Source organism: Sander lucioperca, chromosome 22 (genome assembly GCF_008315115.2).
Source record: "Sander lucioperca isolate FBNREF2018 chromosome 22, SLUC_FBN_1.2, whole genome shotgun sequence".
NCBI classification, from domain to species: domain Eukaryota; kingdom Metazoa; phylum Chordata; class Actinopteri; order Perciformes; family Percidae; genus Sander; species Sander lucioperca.
The window spans coordinates 13,183,467-13,202,861 of record NC_050194.1 but is presented as its reverse complement, the minus strand read 5'-3'; the positions used below and the strand labels follow the sequence as shown (position 1 = coordinate 13,202,861).

Here is a 19,395-nt window from a genome sequence, read left to right as displayed (position 1 = left end):
AAAATGTCTGTCATGTTATTGCAGCACAAAGAGGAGGCTGCTTAGGTTTTTGCAATAACAATGTACTGATGTAGCACTAATATGATCACTAATATGATCACTCAATTGATAACTGATAATCTATCCATTGTTTAGGCTATTTTTCAAGTAAAATTTCAAACATTTGTTGATAATAGATCCTCAAATTTGAAGATTTGTGGGATTTTATGTCATTGTACCGTTAATGCCTTTAAACCCGCAATACCTGATCTATTGTTGACAGCAGAACAAGCAACAACAAGCATATATTAATACATACGACATATTATTAGCTTTTAAGTCAATATATAACAAACAGCTGCCTATTTACACATACGGAGCAACATCATTTATTTGGAGTTACCTGATGAATATAAGTTCAAAATTAATTCTACTTTTAGCTTTGTTTTTGGTCTCTACCAACTCTTGAGGGAAAATATCCTTTGCTTCTTAATGCTCCACTATGTTCACCAGCTACTCACTAACATTGTCTGTGTGCTGTTAGTTGCTGATGAGGTAACATACAGTGGGTTTATATATATATATATTTCATATTAATGCTATGAGAGCTGTGAAAATGAAAAGAAATAAAAAGTTGCGGAGCGTAAAACCAAATGATCAGCCGGAAGAAGCTAAACTGCTCCTTCGAGCTGAGGGAAACTGTAGAGTCAGGAAATAGGGTTTGTCACTATAAGCAAACCCCTTTCACATACGAGTGGCCTTGTGATCCATTGAGACCTACGATTATTCGACAGAAAAAAAAAAAAAATCGGCAACTACTTTAATAATTGATTAAAAGTAATTCTGTCTCTCAAATATAGCGCTTTCCTGCTTTTCTCTGTTTTATATCATATTAAACTGAATATCTTTGGGGTTTGGACTGAAAACAATTATCAAACAAACAAATAAAGACATTTAAACACATCACCTTGGACTTTGAGAAAGTGGGATGGACATTTTTCACTATTTTCTGACATTTTACAGACCAAGAGAGATTAATTGAGAAAATAATCAAATTAATCGATAATGAAAATAATCGTTAGAGGCAGTCTTAGATCCATTGTTAATACAAAAATATTGTTTATATCTGCTTTAAATCAATAACTTATGATGGTCCTTTTTTAACATTTCACAGAATGATTATTCAGATTAATTAATGTAATTGATAAGTGCAGCCAGTTGCTTTCCTAATGATATTAACTGTATTTAGTAACTTAATGTAAAATGACGGTGTGAATACTGTAACTGTGGGAAACATTCTTAGACACGTTTCATGGACCATGCTAGCATAACTTAAACTCACACGAGGAGGAAGCCTTGAAGTTGAGGGTCATAAACAGCTAAAAGCCACTAAAGCAATTCATTATTTAATACGTAGAAAAACATCTTTTCTGTACCGCTCTCTCTCTCTCTCTCTCTGCCTTTCCACTCAGTTTTGCTGCTTGTCCGTTTCACATGCCAAGTCCCTAAAGGGAACTCTCTCTCTCTTTTGACATTTTAGTTCTCTTTGTCTTGTTCAAGAGTGTTTCACTGTTTACTTTTATTTCATTTTTTTTTATCTCAGTCTAAAGTAGCAAAACCTTCAACTACTCTGCAGTGTTTATATAACGGCGATGATGACAACAGTGATGATGATGATGGTAAAAGTGAAGGCTATTCCTGTAAACCCACTCAAGGTTATGGTCATACTGCACGCTAAGTGGCTGCTTTGGATGTCTCTGAGTGATGGCAACAGCCATTCACCTAAGATAATAGATAAATCCCCCAATACAAGTCAAACCCATTGCTCGGGTTGCCCTTCAGGAGAACGTTCTGTATTTCACATTGTTTAAATGTTCATTTTTCATGCCTCATTCATGTGCACATTTCACATCATCCTTCAATGTCTTCTCATCATTACTGACTATGCAGCAGTGGTCGCCCACTTGCTTTGCCCTCTGGGAAAGACTCCACATGCTCAGTCTTACCGGGCGCCGTTTGTCATACTAATGCTGATCAAACATCACCATCAATGTACATGGAACAAAAGCAAAATCCTTTATTTGTCTGTCATGGTCACTCACCCTTGACTTCACAAGTGTTAATCTTTCATCGAATAATCAGAAGCAGGACTGAATGATCACAGTTCGCCTCTTGCTCCTCTACATTCAGCCCTTTACGCCAGCTGTAGGAGCAGCATTTGGCTTAGTCCTGTCCTTGGTGCCTGAAAGCAGAGGCTAACGCAGTGGTTGTCATGGTGACAGAGAGCCAGGCAGGGCTGTGGTAATACTGTAATGATAAAGCTCTTCTGGATGGTGCTGCAGTAAACACAGCGCCGCTAGGGTCCCGTTAAGGAAGAGCGCAGCGCACCGCTGTGCATGCAAAACGCCTGTAGGGCTAATATCAGCTCCTTCAATCTCTCCTTGATTATATCACTTACATTAATGCTCTCCCAACACCTTCTCCTTTCTTCTTCTCTATCTCTTTATTGCACTCTTACTCTCCGATGCCCTGCTCTCTCCCCTTGATTGGTGAGATTGCCATCTCCCGCTCTTCTTCATTCAACCATCGGAACACAATCAACTTTATCTCTCTCTCTCTCTCTTTTTTCATCTCTGACTCCAGTTCTCTTAAATTTATGTTGATGATCTTTCCAAATCTAATTTCAGAGTCTAGAGAGCGAGGGAGACTCTATTGGGCCTTGAAGGTCATTGCGCTGCAGGTGTCACACATGGCAGCTTTACTGTAGGGGGTTCAACGCATCAAGCATCGCACAAATACTACAGTGTGCCTCTGAATCATATATTCAAGGCATTAACATGGCCGTCCAAACCAGAACACATGTACTGTACCTTCATGTTGCAGAGAGAAGAGGGATGGAGGGAGAGAACAGACACAAAGTGCCCGAGGAGATAAATAAGTGCGAAGTGACAGACTGCTATTCCACCTTTTATCATCTTCCTTTCTCTCCGTCTGTCCACTCATCCCTCTCCATCACCTCAATGCAGTGCACATGTAGTGACCAATCCCTATCTGCGATCAGCCAGTGTGCGCACACACCTCCTGTGCCCATAGGCCATTTGTCTCACTCACATTGTGAGTCACGTCCACACACACTTTTGCCAGGCACTTACGCCAACACATGTAACCACAGGCACATATAGTACACACATATATATACACACACACACACACACACACACACACACACGATGTGTAGCTTTAGGTACATTTTAAGCAGTGGAGGGGGGGCTTCTCTATCACACAGCAGAGCTCTGCTTGACATGCTGCTGCATTTTTTAAAAGGACGGACTGCTGTGATGGATTGATCAATATTGATTTGATGTGTAATCCACTGTGCTCTGCCATCTTGAACTACTGTAGCATTTAATTACTGAAACCATGAATGAATCTTTGTTTTATCACCAGCAGTATTGTATTGTGGCTTTTACTGGTGTAGGCACTTTATTTTTGCCGTCGTTGGGCAGAAATTTCATAATAATCTTTCAGCATATTGTAATTCAAGTGGTCTGAGAGAAAACTAGACTTCTGCAATTCCTCCTTGGCTTTGTATTCAGGCTTTAGTAAATCTAGCTGTGATGGGAGACTCTGGCCAATCACTCATTTCAGCGAGAGAGCCCGTTCCTATTAGCTGTTCTGAAAATGCAGATACGGACATTTGTAGTGAAAAGAGGGGAGAGGTAGAGCTGCAGGAGGAGGTCTCCCTCTACTTCAAATTCTGACACTTTCTTTTTTTTTTTTTTTTTTTAAATTCTACCTCCTGCAGTTTTAACTATATAATGGTCAGATTAATTACAGTACAGCACTATAGGTTAAAGGTGCACTTAGTATCTGTTAATCTGCACCCTTCTCAAACCTTCATGTATTTTGGGTTTTCATTGAATAGTGTTAAGGTTTTCTCACTGCTGTTAAGGAACACGTTTAGTATTTCAGTTTCAGGGTATGAGATTGAAACACAGATGTGTTATTTCTTGTGTGTATAATATTTCCCACCAGAGTACCCCCACACCAAAGTTTAATTTAGAGAAAGAGGGGGAATCTACAAATCAGGAGAGGCTTTGCAGTTGCATCACAAATCTCCAGTGTCTTCGCTATCCTCACACTGTACCAGCTAGACCAGAAAAGAAAGAATGCTCAGAAAATATTGTTTCGGTGTGGGAGTATGTTAATTCAGGAATGTCTGAGTAAAGAAATACTAGTTTAGGGCTAATTGTTTGGAAATGTATCTGTGTTTGTTTAAAATTATACAATGGTCTGGATAAAATCTGATCAACACAATAGTTGACCCATTTATTATGTATGTTTTCATTTCATTTTGGGCAGATTTGTGTTTTCTCTTTATTTTGAAGAAATTATATTTGTTTCAGTTGCTTTGTAACACATGGAGCTGTCTTGGATTGCAAGATGACCCCACAACGTATTTTCATGCAGCACCTTTGGGATGCATGCATGGTACATAGTTTTAACAGACCTGCGAAGTATTTTTCAGTGGATGATGAGCCTTATGAATACTATGCTGTGCTACATGTGGTTAAACGTGAACATTATTTTGACAGTATCTGTTTTGTGGCAGATTTGTTCAGCAGGCAAATTTAGCAAAGCAATACATTTTTCTTTTTAAATCAGGTTAGGTTGAATATTTTGAAATGGTTCCCTTCACTGTGGCTGAGTCCATCACATCACCTGAAACCTCTTCTGTGATGGAACCTCACATCAGGGTTAAGTGTCATTAGATGGGTGTACACATGGATCCACATCACCTGGTCTCCCTACCACCTGTCTGCCCCCTCCTGTATCTCCACCTGTGTAGCCTACATTGAAGACATGATGCTATTGCCATTTTGCCACTTGTGTATGTTTAATGACGGCATTCTTCAGGTCTTAAAAGCACTGCAGCATGACAAAACTCACTTTGAGGACAAATCTCCTATAAGATAACTTATTATACATAATTAATGCCATCGTAAGGAATAATGACAACAGAAACATAAAAAAACAAACAAACAAACACTTCAACACCAAACTCTCCTTGTTGCCCTGATTTCTACATGTGAAGGTTTTCTGGTGTTTAGCCAATTAGGGGGCATCCTAAGCAGGTCCCGCTGGGGCTATCCTGCTTCCTTAGACGGGGGCTGGTATAAGGGTAGCTGTAGGAGGGTAGCTTGAGAACCTTAGTGTGTGTGTGTGTTTTCATGATACAGAGGGGGAGAGCACTGCAGCAATCTGAGAAAGTAGGTCAGACACCGACTAGTGAGAAACATAGCAGAGGAGAAAAGAGAAGAGATGGAGAGGAAAAAAGGCAGGAGAGATTGGGAGTGTGGGGGTAGAGGGTTGTGAGAAGATAGAAAACCAGACAACCTGGAACAAACCTGATAGTCTGTCAAACTTTTTTAGGATACAAGATACTCCTTAAAAAACAATGTCTTGATTTAATTGAACTATATATATATATATATATATATTAGTGCTGTCAGTTAAACGCGTTAACGGCGTTAACGCAAACCCATTTTAACGGCGTCCATTTTTTAATCGCAAGATTAACGTTCTTTTTGGCCTAGCAGACTTTGTAGTTTTTTTCACATGCTGTTGCAACTACTAACGTTAGAAAAACTACAACACCACACCGAGACCTAGACCAGAAAACAAAACAACATGCACGCTGCACACACTTGTTTGGGCTTGCGAGCCGGCCAAAGAGTAGTAGGCTAACTGGAAATGGATGCCAATAAGATTCTGAATGGAAAGTTTACTTTTAAAAAGTTGTCGAGGGGGACAGTAGTTTCACGCATACACAGCCTGTATGACACGGAGAAAGCAGCCCAACTGGAACTGCTGCAGAGCGCTGCAAACACTGTCTCATTAACCGGTGATCACTGGACGTCAGTGAGTAATCAAAATTATTTAGAAGTTACTGCACACCATATTGACTATGTATATCAGCATACGGTTTTAGGACTGTGTTGTTTGTATCGGTTTTTTTTTACTTTTTGTCATTTGGGACATTGTTACCCCCTTTTCTGTCCAGGAGAATTGTTACATTCCTTATTAGAAAAACGTAAAGGTTACAAATGTCCTGCTGTGGCATCCGGTTTATAAGCAAAGTGTTAATGTTACATCTCAGTTAGGTTAGGTACTTGTAGGAATTGTGCAATAATGACAGATTCACACATTTTTCTTTTGTTTACAGTAAATAAATAATAAACAATTACAAATCTCAGTCAAGTTGATAAAGTAACTTTCTTTGCATTCCCAATCAAGATACACTGGTAAGAATGGCTTTCCATTGTTAATATGTCCTAAAAACAGTTCTGAAATGCAAAATAATAGAATTTTATTCATGTGATTAAACATGCGAATAATCATGATTAACTATAGAAATTTGGCGATTAAAAAAATGTATCGTTTGACAGCCCTGAGATATATATATATATATATATATATATATATATATATATATATATATATATATATATATAACAACTTCAAACTACAGATTAGACATTGACTTACACTTCATAACCTTTCCTGGAGGGTCACTTCTTTGGCTAAATGTTTTTCAGCCAATCTCCTCAATAAATATGGCGGCTCAGAGTCTTAAGTCTTCTGCTTTGTCTGTTTCTATCATGAAGGCACTTAGAGAAAATATGTGTAGGCTCTCATCCAATTTCCAAATCAAAGAAAAGCTGGGAGAGAGAAGCGAGACCTTTTCAAGAAAAATAACTAAAACTGGTTCCCTCCATTTGCTTAGTTATAAGGCTCCCTCTTATAAGTATGTTGCTTCTGATATTACATAAGTGTATAACGTTGAAAAAAACACGGTGACACGCACAATACACTAAAGGCACTCAGGCTTCTTTTATTTATATATATATATGGGCTCCACTCAAGTATGAATTACGTTTCTCTTTTGCTCTTCAGGCCATGTCTGTTTTATTATTTATTTGATAAAGCTTGAAGTACACTTCATCTATAAATACATTGCAGGGCTTGTAGGAATGGACCACAACAGGGAAAGATTGTGCAGTAGCCACGCACACACTGGCATTATCACACTAGTGTCATTGATTCAGTGACGATTGAATGGGCTACAGTAGAGCAATAAGCTTGGGTACATATAGAAAGCCTTGCAGATCACACAGATGCTAAGAAAATTGCCTCTGAGCTATGAAAAAGCAAGCAAACCTGAAAAATAAACTCATTGAGAATACAACAGCTTATTTTTTGCTTTCTGTCCAGGACATTTACCCTGAGGACAAAGTTTTGGAAGTAAACAAGCAAACATGGAGCTGTAAGACATTGTTGTATATAAAGGATGCCACTTGTAGAAAGGGTGATAATACAATACTCCCAAGATGTGGAGGGAGTTAGAGGCAAACGGCAATAAAAACATTTTAATTTGAAACAGGGACTTTAATATTATAGGTCTCCTTTTTTCCGGTTACAATAAGCCTCAAGATATTTAATATTTCTGACACTAAATAAATAATTTCTTAACTCATATTTGTGAAATGACTCCTAACAAACATTGATAATAACTCAGACTCATCTAATCTTGCAAACATGGAGGCGGATAGACATTTTGTATTTGTGCATTTCAGTTTGCAGGGCTATGGCATACACATTATTAGTTATTTATTGATCTTATCCTTACAAGTTTGTTTCCCCTTCTCATCCCTCCATCCTCTCCTGTGTCCTCTCCAGCAGAATACCACAAACAAGTTCGTAGTATCATTCTATTCATTTTCGACCCTGGATTCAGGATTACATTAATGCATTGTAATTATCTCTCCTTTTCTGATGCACTTTTCTCCCTATGTCATGTTTTTAAGACGTCTTCCCAGACTCAAAAATCTACTTGCAGGTTTTGGGTCGGACTATTTTCTTGGGGTAGGGGTCGGGTCTGATTTGTTTTAAGTTAATGTTTTAAATTCAATCATAGGTTATTATTAATGTTAAACAAATATGATAATATTAAATAGGATAACCTTTTTTTGTTATTATTAATCTCATAGTAGTATTAATAATTTGATTAACTTCATTCACTTAACGTAATTTCCTGATGGCACATGATATGACATGATACTGACAGCACATCTATTTTTATGGCTTCATCCTTCATCACAATCATTTATGACTGTCGGATATAATTTTATCAGGCCTAATGACTCAGATTATCCTTGGACTTTGGTCACAATAGGTCAAATTGGGCAAGGTCTACTTGCCCTCTGGTCCGTTACAAAACAGGTCTTTTTTCTTTTTTGAAAATTAACTTTTACACATCAGATTTGGGTGAAAAAAGTCAATTTCAGAATGGGTCCAACATTTTAGATGTGAAGACCTAAATGCAGATGACCATTAAAGAGTGAGAAGTAGTTTTCAGTACATGGCATAGTATTTAGCACTTGTGTATGTAGGCGGGTCACACATACACCCGTTGTTTTTTTCTTTATGCTTTTCTATGTTCTCTTTGCCCTGCTGAATTTTCTTGTTTTGCAACTGACTCTTTCTACTTCCCTCGCTTTCTTTTTATGCTTTCTCTTTCTATCTTTTTTGTTTGCTCGTTTGTCTCTTTCTTTCTTTCAGTATGTGGCATTTGGCTCCCTGTTCTTCATCCTCATCTCCATCTCCACTTTCTGCATGGAGACACATGAGGCCTTCAACACCATCCTTAACAAGACAGAGAACGTCACGGTGGGCAACACGACCCGTGAGGAGATTGTATACGAGGTGGTGACTGACAGCTGGTTGACATACGTGGAGGGCGTGTGTGTCATTTGGTTTACCATTGAGGTGCTGCTCAGAGTCACCTTCTGCCCAGACAAGCTTGAATTCTTCAAAAGCAGCCTCAACATAATCGACTTCGTCGCCATCCTGCCCTTCTATCTGGAGGTGGGCCTGAGTGGTCTGTCCTCCAAAGCTGCCAAGGATGTCCTGGGGTTTCTCCGTGTTGTCCGGTTCGTCCGTATCCTCCGAATCTTTAAGCTGACCCGCCACTTTGTGGGTCTCCGTGTCCTGGGCCACACCCTGCGTGCCAGCACCAATGAATTCCTTCTGCTTATCATCTTCTTAGCCCTTGGTGTCCTCATCTTTGCCACTATGATCTACTATGCTGAACGAATTGGCGCAGACCCAGATGACCCAACAGCCAGTGCCCACACCAACTTCAAGAACATTCCCATTGGATTTTGGTGGGCCGTTGTGACCATGACCACACTGGGCTATGGAGATATGTATCCGGAGACGTGGTCAGGGATGTTGGTGGGTGCTCTGTGTGCCTTGGCTGGTGTGCTGACCATTGCCATGCCTGTACCTGTAATTGTCAACAACTTTGGCATGTACTACTCTCTGGCCATGGCCAAACAAAAGCTGCCCAAAAAGAAGAACAAACATATTCCCCGGGCACCCCAACCAGGGTCCCCGAACTACTGCAAGCCAGATGCCTTGGCTATGGCTACCGCATCACCGCAAAGGCTCTTGGGAAATGTCCTAGGTGGAGTGATGGGGTCTGGAGGCCTTGGGGGTGACTGTCCTCTCGCCCAAGAAGAAATTATAGAGATTAACAGAGGTGAGAGAATTTGGATTTTTCATGTTAAGTACATTCATTTTGGAACTAATTATCTTTATATTATCTTCTACAATCAAAACTGACTAGCGTGAAGTGAGAGTACTACCAAGAAGTGATGCATAGTTGATTCTGGATCCACCGCGGAGAAATTACTGGCCCATCAGAATTCATGTGTAATTTATGATCAACTGGTAGGTCCACAGTTGCCTTAAGGCACCCATCTGTCAGTGAAGAGCAAACACTATGGAAGGAAAATGAACTCAATTATCTATTAAAACAGCTTAATGCATCTCAATTTGGGCTGACTGCACATATTGTATCGCTGGCATTAGCAGTAAAATCAAAAGAAGAGGTAATTTGGCTCTTTGTTTGCTCTTTACATGCTGTAGCATTAGGCGTCAGTCACATGCAACAATAATGCACCTTTAATGCATTACTTTACTGCCTTAGTCATCAGTGAGCCAGAAAATATTGGTTTCATCAGTGCTTTTACTACATCTTGTCTGCTTGGCTTCCTTCCAGACTAAAAAGGTTTCCTGTAGGTTGTGTCAGTAGAGTTTCTGGCAGGAAGTTCTATTAGTCAAAATTTAGACAACTGGCTCCAAGACTGCTCTGCAGTATCAACACCACCTGATGGTAACATACAGTATTTCATCATAATGCCCTTAGTAAGCATGTGGGTGACCACTACAGCTGTCATTCCCAATCATTAATGAACATTATTTACCAAACATGTTTGACGGTTTATCAATGTCCAGACCTACTGTATATACAGTATATTTACACATACATGTACTTATTACTCTCTTGATTGTGTTGTGTGTGTGTGTGTGTAAACTAAAATCAGCATTTTTGATGAATAAGACACACAATATGCTCTTCTCTATGCTTTTCTCATAAGTCTCATAAGTACGTGGTTTTCCTCCACCTTTCCTCTAGATTCCAAGCAGAACGGTGATGCAGCCTCGGCCGCCCTGGCCAACGAGGACTGTCCCACCATCGACCAGGTGCTGAGCCCAGACGAGAGGAGCCCTATTGGGCGAGGACCTACCCGGGAACGTTACCAGCAGGACCGCGCCTGCTTCCTGCTCAACACCAGGGAATTCCGTGCCACAGATGGAAATGTGCGGAAAGGTACGTTTCGCACCAGGAGACGGATACAAAAACATGCACATCTTACGTAAACAGATCCACACAGCAAGATGCCAGGCACAACATACTGTAAACATGTACATTATATATGTCCTGTGTGCAGCCAATGCAGATAAGTACACACAGGTTACTGTATGTATATGACATCAGATCCAAAAATTTAGGAAAGATGGGTTTGATGGAAGAGCACACACAAACGTCTGGAAGCCTCAACTACAGATAGAAGGCTCCAATAACAGCTAGCAGCAAAACATACACATAAACAGTCATGCAGTTACAACATAGTCATATACACTTAGCTCTTCTGCTCTGCTTCTACTCTTTCCACCTCTTCACATTCATGTTGTCTGTGTTTCCATCACTGCTTGGTATTATATTTTATTTCTTCTTTCAGACAAGATTTTCTGTCCCTCTACTTTTTTTTCTCTTCTCCTCAGTCATGTCTTCCATCTTTCCATGGTTTCTGTGAATTTTGTTCTGTGTCCCATAAAGTCACATTCATTTATGCTCATAAACGATCTCTTTCTTTCTCTGTCTTCTGGACTCAGACAGTTGACCATGCATTAATTTACTTCTCGCCACTTCTGTTTCTCCCTCTCTGTTTCTCTCCTGCCTCGCATGTCCTTTTTATTTTTTCCTGCCCCCCCCTCCCCTTCTGTGATGACTTCCTCCCTAACCTGCTGCACATTTTCCCTCCTGACCCCTTTATTCTCTGACCCATCTTTAAACCCATGCCCTCATTTCCCCCCCTTTTTTCCTTTGTGCTATACCGTACCCCTCCCCCCTTTTACCCCATGTGCATTACCTTCGTGAAAAAACCTTTATTCATTTACTACTGCAATCCAACCACCACCACTGCTGCCAACCTGCACCAAAACACCCCCCTCACAATCCCTCCAAACTTTCAACACCCCCTGTTGACAACAAACTAGAGGCAGCAGCCCTGGCACCGAGCCCAGACTCCCCTCTGACTGAGGATTGGTATAAGATGGAAGGGTCTCTGTTACAGCAGGACCTCAATGCAAACTCCACCTCCTCCTGGATCAAACCATAGACCAGAGGTAACACTGACAAAAAAAGTTACAAAATAAAAGAGCCTGCAGCCTAGTCAACTTTTGACTGAAAACATACAGAAATTTTGATCTGGCTCTCCATCATGTAGCATGTTTTTGCAGTTGCACAAACTACACTCCACCAGCACAGCACCCACTTTAACACAGACACAGCTGCACACACTATGCATGACTTTAGATCACAGATACACCACCATTTCCACAGTGTGTCTACATGTTCAATGGAGTTTGAAGTGTCACCTGTGAAAAGTCTTTTCTGTGACTGAAAGTGTGGGACGTGGGCTGTCAGTTTACATTAAGAGATTGACAGTTGAGCTAAGATAAGCTAGTGCTTAAATATGAATATCAAGCTTTGGGTGGCATTTAAGGGCTCATCGTTTAATTTGTGAGGTATTTTATCCGATGAAACTTAACCTCTGCCCAATATCTTACCTGCATACAAATTTTGTAAACTCAGCACCAATCTCAATAAACAATGTTCAAGATGTAAACAAAAATTAGGAAAGAAAATGGGATTGCTTTGTGATATACACCCACAATGAGTAGTGTGCACAACAATGTGTACACTTGTGTGTATGTGTCTGTGTGAGAGGTTAAAACTTGCATACAGTCATAAGTGCAAGAGAGCGTCATGTGGGATGTGCACATGTGCAAATACTTCCAGCAGCTCAAGTGAAAATCACCCAGTTTGTCATGTCCTGTGTCAATAACTAATAAAACATAACACTGAAGAAGATTGAAAGGGAACAGGGGGTCACGTTGTTGTCTGATGTGCCTCTGTGTTGTTGTTGTTGTCTCTCTCTTCAGGTTGTGTCATATCACGCGTGTGTATGTGGGCTTTTTCATTCTTACGTGTTATACACTGTGTCTCTGTTCTCTCAATGCCGTCTGAGTGTTGTGATCGTGTTGTCGTGTGTGGCTTAATTTAGTTTTTCCCCTTCTACTGTGTTTATTCGTGATACTACCTACCCCACGGACCTCCACCTTGGCAAACAAAAGCACTCACTGCAATTTAGAAAAGTTTTGCCTTGAAAAATACACCCTTTTTTACGGTTTTATATCTATATATGTATATGTATACTCTAAGTATGCACAGTTTAAACTTACATACTCTTCAGGCAATGGCATATATTCCTTATATGCTAAAATACATTTGAGCCTCAAAGATGTGCATATTTACATGTACATATGCCCTATTTTATGTAAAAATCAATTTGCCAGCCCTTATAGCTTCACACAGTTGTGACAATGAGTGCAGTGATGTATGACAATCATCTTTCCAAGGCCTAGGGTCATTGGGGTCTGCGGAACTATAGGTCAAGGGATAGTACCTCTTGAAACATGCCACGCTGAAAACTAGCACATTTCAAAGTCTTACTTCAGCCTTGTAAACAAATCCAGTTATCACAATACTTCTTTACCAAAACACTGTGTTGTGAGCGTGTAATGTATCTGAAATACTATTCCCTAGACCATGTATCTGTGCTTTCAGTGCCTAGTGTAGTCCAAAGTTCAGGACCTTTTGTATTTATACTGTGGAGATCTGGATATATGTCAAAAGGGTTATGAGCTGCACTCGGTGACTGAAACACTTACTGACCAGACAGAAAAACAGACAAACGCTATGACAGATTTGATTGAAAAGTGGCTAGATGCTGTCTAAGGTAAGCAAGCCTCGAGCTGTCCAAGCCCTTCACTTACAGTTCCCTTACATTGCTTCAGTTTCAATGGTTCTTACGTATAAACTGCAATTTAAGTGCTACAAAAATCCCTCTTTAAAGCAATAAGGAGTCCATTGAAGACATTAAGCACTGAAGTCATTAGGATGAAGCTTCGGGGTTTGGGCTTCTTACGGTAAAGTTGTACAATGTAGGCTTTCATACATTTAGGTTGGGGATCTCTATATTATTTGAAAAAAGAGATTGTATTTGGTGCTTACAGTGAATACCAGAGAAATTTGATCTGTTTCTTTCCATTTCAGGAACCTGATTCTCTAGCGTTTGATAACCAGGTCATGTGTATACAGCCCTGTTATAGACATATAACCTACCTCGCGCTCAGTGCATGTGTAAATAAATCTTTGGCCACATATAGAAAGTTGTATGTATGGCTGATCAAACTCACATAATTATCAGTTAAAAACAATCTGTGATTTAAGGGAAGACAAACAATACTAAATATCTAGACAAATAGCAAAAACCCACTCTGTTTATGTTAGTTAACGCCCCTGATAAATGTTCTTCTTGTTTTTAAAGAGGGATTCTGAGACTGTCTGAAACTCATTCTAGTGTGCTTCAGTTGCAATTTCTTTCGTAGATACATGCATTCAATGTCTTTGCCAACTTATTTTATCAGCTTTTCAGTTTCTCTCTCGTTCTTTTTAGCCCCTTTCACATAGCCTGTTCAAGACAGCACTTTTGCGCCTTTAAGCTGCCTCGCCGTCTGTGTGAAAGTTCCGATGCGCGAGTCAACCCACATGCAGGTCAAAAAGTGACAAGGCAAAGTTATGAACTTATATAAACATTGCGTGCAATGGACCACCTTCTATTGCACTGGTTCTCTTCCACACACACACACACACACACACACACACACACACACACACACACACACACACACGGCGGCCGTCTCTGTCATTTTCTCTACTGACAATTGTGCTACAATAATGCATAAAGTTGGCGGTTTGTGGGTCGAGTTTCTTGTGGTTGATTAAAGATGTGGATTGGCTCACACACACTAGACGCCGACGCTGTTGTGTCGTCATGCCTCTTTTGCTCCCGGAGTGCCGGCATGCTTTGTGAAATCACACACTGGGGATGCATTATGCCGCCTTTGCTTGGTTCTGTATGAATAAACAGAGCCGGCAAAACGGCAGACCTTCATTGCAGCGTTTTTGCGGAATCTCTGTGTGAAAGGGGCTTTTGTTGGCCATTTGACTTCCTACGCACCCCATGCAAAATGCATGTCTGACTAAGGTCAAACGGTCAATCACCGCTTTGAGTGCCCACTCCTAATAACTCCTCTAGATATTCTTTAAGGATCTTGTTTGTTTCTGTCTCTCTTCTTCTCCATGCTCTCTCCTTTCTTCATTATATGTGTATGAGGGTTTTTTTTCTACTTTTCTTCTTGGTGTTTTGTGCTTATTTATGTCCTGTGTTTCTAACATGGTGTGTACATCTTTTATTAAGTATTTTTGTGGAGTAATATGTTGTGATTTTGTAGAGCTTTGTGTTGTAGTGTTGTTGAATGCTTTATCTTTTTAATGTGAGTAGTATTAAGTTATATTTATTTTGAATTAATAGATTTTGCTGTTGTGGTTATAGTCTGTTTTTTGCTAATGTCTTTGAGTTTTGTACAACTGTGTTTTGTTGTTTGTAGTTATGACTTACCCTATGTTCTTCCTGTGTTCTCCTTTGAGTTTTACCATCACCTACTATCTGTATTCTATGAATTGGAATGATAAAAGAAATTGCCAACAAAACAGTGAAACTAATTAACATAAAAATGTCATGAATCTCACTGGTTCAGCACATTTCTGAGGACTTATTTGATGAAACAAAACTCATTATTCATTGACAAATTCAACCAAACCCATAATAGGAAATGTTTTTAATAGATTTTTGACCTAAGAATAAGGATTATATAATTTATTTAACAACTCCCACCACTAGCAAACCAACACAAATTTGCACTGCAATTTAAAACAATGTTCAGGTTAAACAAATACTAAATCTAAATAGTACATCTAGTTTCATTATTCATTATTATATTTATTAGGATAAATTGTTGATTTAATTATGTTTTAAGGCCAAAAGTTTTATAATATGCACTTACTGGCCAGCACAACATATTTGTTGGTTCTGCCTGTGCTCACACAAAATTATACTAGCTCTAAATTTAACTCCCTAACTCTGTTTGAAAACTGTCACTGTCCTCCTCTGCGTCATTGTACATTTACAAGTATGTAAAACTTGTCCTACATTGTCTTGCATGTTATGTGTGCATCAATACCACTGTGTTTCTTACAATGTTGCCTCATCACAACAATCTGCAAATATTCTTTTGTCTGAGCCAGATTTTTACAAGTCAGATTTTAGACTTTTTCAAGACCATCATGAATGAAATTTAAGACCTTTATCACAACATTAACTAAGCCCTAAATTCAGTTTTAATCAAGCCAAGTATGGCTAAACTTGCACCTCCCCAAAGCTGAAGAATAAAATCCGTTTTAGATCTGTGGTACAATCTGAAAGAGACTCGCACCAATAACACGAAAGCTGATTGGCTGCAACATAAGTTGCATGTTGGTCTCATTTGTAGTTGAAATACAGTGAAATTATATTTGGACTAGCCAAAGAAAGAACTACAACACCACGGAATAAATAAAAAAAAGAGCATTAGAGCTAGCATTACATGGACGTAGGAACATTATTTAAGACCTAGACCTAGAACACAATACTTTCTAAATAAGACTTTTTAAGGCCTAAAATTTTGTTTTTTAGATTTTAGACTTTTTAAGACTTTTTAAGACCCCGCAGAAACCCTGGTATACAGTTGCATGTTTTCTAGTTCCCTCAAAAGACACCCCAGGTACTGTATCTCATTGTGGCTTCAGTAACGGCCATTAAGAGATCAATACATCTAATAATGGGTAACAGGAGATCACACCATCTTTAACAGGCAATTGATCCCATGTAAGAATGATACAGTATGGGGCGGTGCCAAGAATAGCATCTGAAGAGTCAGCAAATCCTGTATCCTCCACAGCAAGCACATGCTCATGAAATTATAAGAAATATGTGTATTACATAATAGCTCTTCTACATACATACATACATACATACATACATACAAGGATGATTAAGTCTATTATTTCGGTCCAATCTGTTTAATTTGATTTGGTTTAAGATGATCATTTCATTGGTAGACAGTCTGGTCGGAATATTTGCAGTTTTTCCTCTCTGTTCCTCTGGGTCTTCCCTCTCCATTACCTTCTCTTTCTGTGATTAACACTCATTCTCCATCCCATCCCTAGGCCGCCACTGCAGCGCCAGTGTAACTAAAGTCTGAATGTAGGTATGTACTGTACTCCCTCCATAGTGTAAATTAAGTGTGACTTTGGGCCAGAAATTATGTCATCACTGAATACAGTGACAGCCAGACTCGCCATTTCCCGATAGACGATCCCAGAGCAAAAAAAAAAAAACTGGTTTAAATACAGTACTTAGCACAGTGAGGAGGAAGCTAGCAGACCGTGACAGACTGCAGTGGCTGAGACATAACTTTATCAGCATTTCTATTGTCATTTCTGACAAACATTCCTTGTCTTGAATTTTACCAAGCAATACTTTCAGACATGAGCAAAAGCAAACTGTTTCGATCAGCTTTTGGTTGCAAAGCAGCATATATTTGAAAATCATCAGAACCATGTTACTGCCCTATCTATATTATTTTCTTCAGTTTCACCTTCATCTAATCAACAGATGGGAACAATTCTTTTAACTTATCCATATACTTATATCACACTTGACAAATGTTTTAAATCCTCCGATTATACGTTTAGTTAAAGATAATAATTTACTCTATATGAATCACAGTTTTTGTCTGTTTATTGCGGGAACAGTGTGTATTCTTCCCTTCATTCTTTCTCTCTCCACTCTGCATGTTGATTTTAGAACCAAGAATAGAGCCAAAGGATTTTCCCAGCAGAATCAAAACGGGCTTCCCAACTTTATTTTTGTGAATGCGTACTTTGAATCTGTAGGTCACTTGTCATAATAATATAATAAGTAAAGCATATTATTTGGTTAATATTTAACCTAATACAACTTGTAGCATAATATTAGCTGAATAAAAAAACTCTCAAAAGAGCTGTTGGTGCATCAATATAACAGTTAAATTAATAAACAAGTAAATACTACTAATTTACTACTTCATTGTAAATTAGTGGAAACAAGACGTATCTGCAATAAGACTTTTAATGTGAAACAGCAGCAGTTGGTTTGCATTAGCAGAAACTTAATGCAGCTCTGACACGGTGTCAAAAAATGAACAGTAAACTGCAAGGCTGAAATAAATTAGATACAATTATTTAGAATTACATGTATACATTGTTAATTACAAGATATAAATAGGTAATAACTGAATGCACGCAAAAAATTCAATGGCCATTGAAGAAAAAAATGCAGACCATAAATGGCACCAAAAATTTCATGAAAATCTTAAGGATTATATCTTTATCTAGCAATTCAGTTAGGTCAGGTGAAGGGTTTATCAGATAATGATAGCCACCTCTTTCTTTAAGAGATTTCTGTCCAGCATTGTTGTAGTTCTGCTATAAAAAAAGGTTGGTTTTTTTCTGTCCCCCCTGTTGTTGCCCCTAAACTCTGATTCAGCATCACAAAAATGGCTGCCATTTGTGGCAACTTGACAGTTTGTCTAAATACATTTGGGTGGTACGAACAAAATACGTTTGGAACTGAACTTGAGATTGAAGCCGCACCACAGATTGGCCAAACAGCTTTTCAGACATCTTTGTGGGACATGCAGCCTGAGAAACCCAGTGAAAATGCATCATCAATATTTTACTGAGTTGCCATCTGACTAATGTGCCTGTGCTAGTCAGAGTAAAAAAAGGGCTTATTTATGGTTGGCTCAAATGATGCGTAGCCTAGAGTTGTGGAGTGGTGGCCACCGTGCACCACAATATACTTTTCCATTTCAGCAGGAAGGCACAAAGGGCGTCACACTGTACCAGTGGGTGTTCTTTGTTTGACTGTGGCCTAGTGATGGTTGGAGTTTGACAAAAATATACACTAACTTGATAATTTTTTAGCTTAAGTTTGTTTTTTGCATTACATAAAATTTAAATTTCAGCTAATGTAACACATTCCTAATAAAACTCCATCCATTACGGGACAGTTAGCCATTGTTAGGGCAGATTAATTGCTACCTACCAATGGTGTTTTTTCACTTCACCTGATGCAACACTTCGTCAGCACAACACTATATACAATAACACATCTCTAGCTGCTTCCTACAGGAGGAATTCAACATCTGCATGCTTTGTTACACACCAAAAATACAGTGGGAAAGGACACAAAGGCCAATGTGTTATTTCTTAGATAAATTGGTTTTGTAACGTTCAGCAGTTACAATGTATTATATTTAAAAGTCACTTGCACAAGTGGACCGTGTGTCATTTTCCACTGTAAACAAAATGTAAACTGATATCCATTACAGCAGTGATTCCCAACCAGGGGTACTTGTACTCCAGGGGGTGCTTCTGTAGTTGCCATGCTGTACGTTGAAAGATTGTGGAGTAGCTCCACTAATTTTATATTGACATTACGTCAACACCTGAACACTACATGTTGCAGTTGTGTAAGAGTGTGTGAAACCTAGTTAGCAAGCCAGCACAAACGTTTAACGTAATGAATAAATGGTAGAAATAACTAGATACAAGTAATGACTAAACAGTTCAAATCATTAGCTAAAAGTAATAGAGAAAGGGTTAAAATAGCTAAAAGATTAAATAGTTAGCTAACAGTTGAAATGGTTAGCCAAAAGTAATGGATAAATGGTTCA

General features: G+C 39.0%; 1 protein-coding gene across 6 annotated transcripts in view; it reads left to right on the top strand.

The window, feature by feature from the left end:
- The window catches only part of kcnc3b (potassium voltage-gated channel, Shaw-related subfamily, member 3b), a 49,986-nt gene that overhangs the window by 18,412 nt on the left and 12,179 nt on the right, over positions 1 to 19,395 (top strand). For 2 of the 6 annotated variants that reach the window (XM_035997685.1, XM_035997687.1), the window contains exons 3-5: positions 8,602 to 9,583; positions 10,523 to 10,717; positions 11,668 to 11,796. In XM_035997685.1, the coding sequence (XP_035853578.1) occupies positions 8,602 to 9,583; positions 10,523 to 10,717; positions 11,668 to 11,789 (1,299 nt within the window). In that variant the 3' untranslated portion in view covers positions 11,790 to 11,796. Of the gene's footprint in view, positions 1 to 8,601; positions 9,584 to 10,522; positions 10,718 to 11,667; positions 11,797 to 12,615; positions 12,637 to 19,395 lie in introns of all 6 variants that reach the window. The other 4 variants (XM_035997688.1, XM_031315253.2, XM_035997686.1 and 1 more) reach the window with 3 other exon arrangements.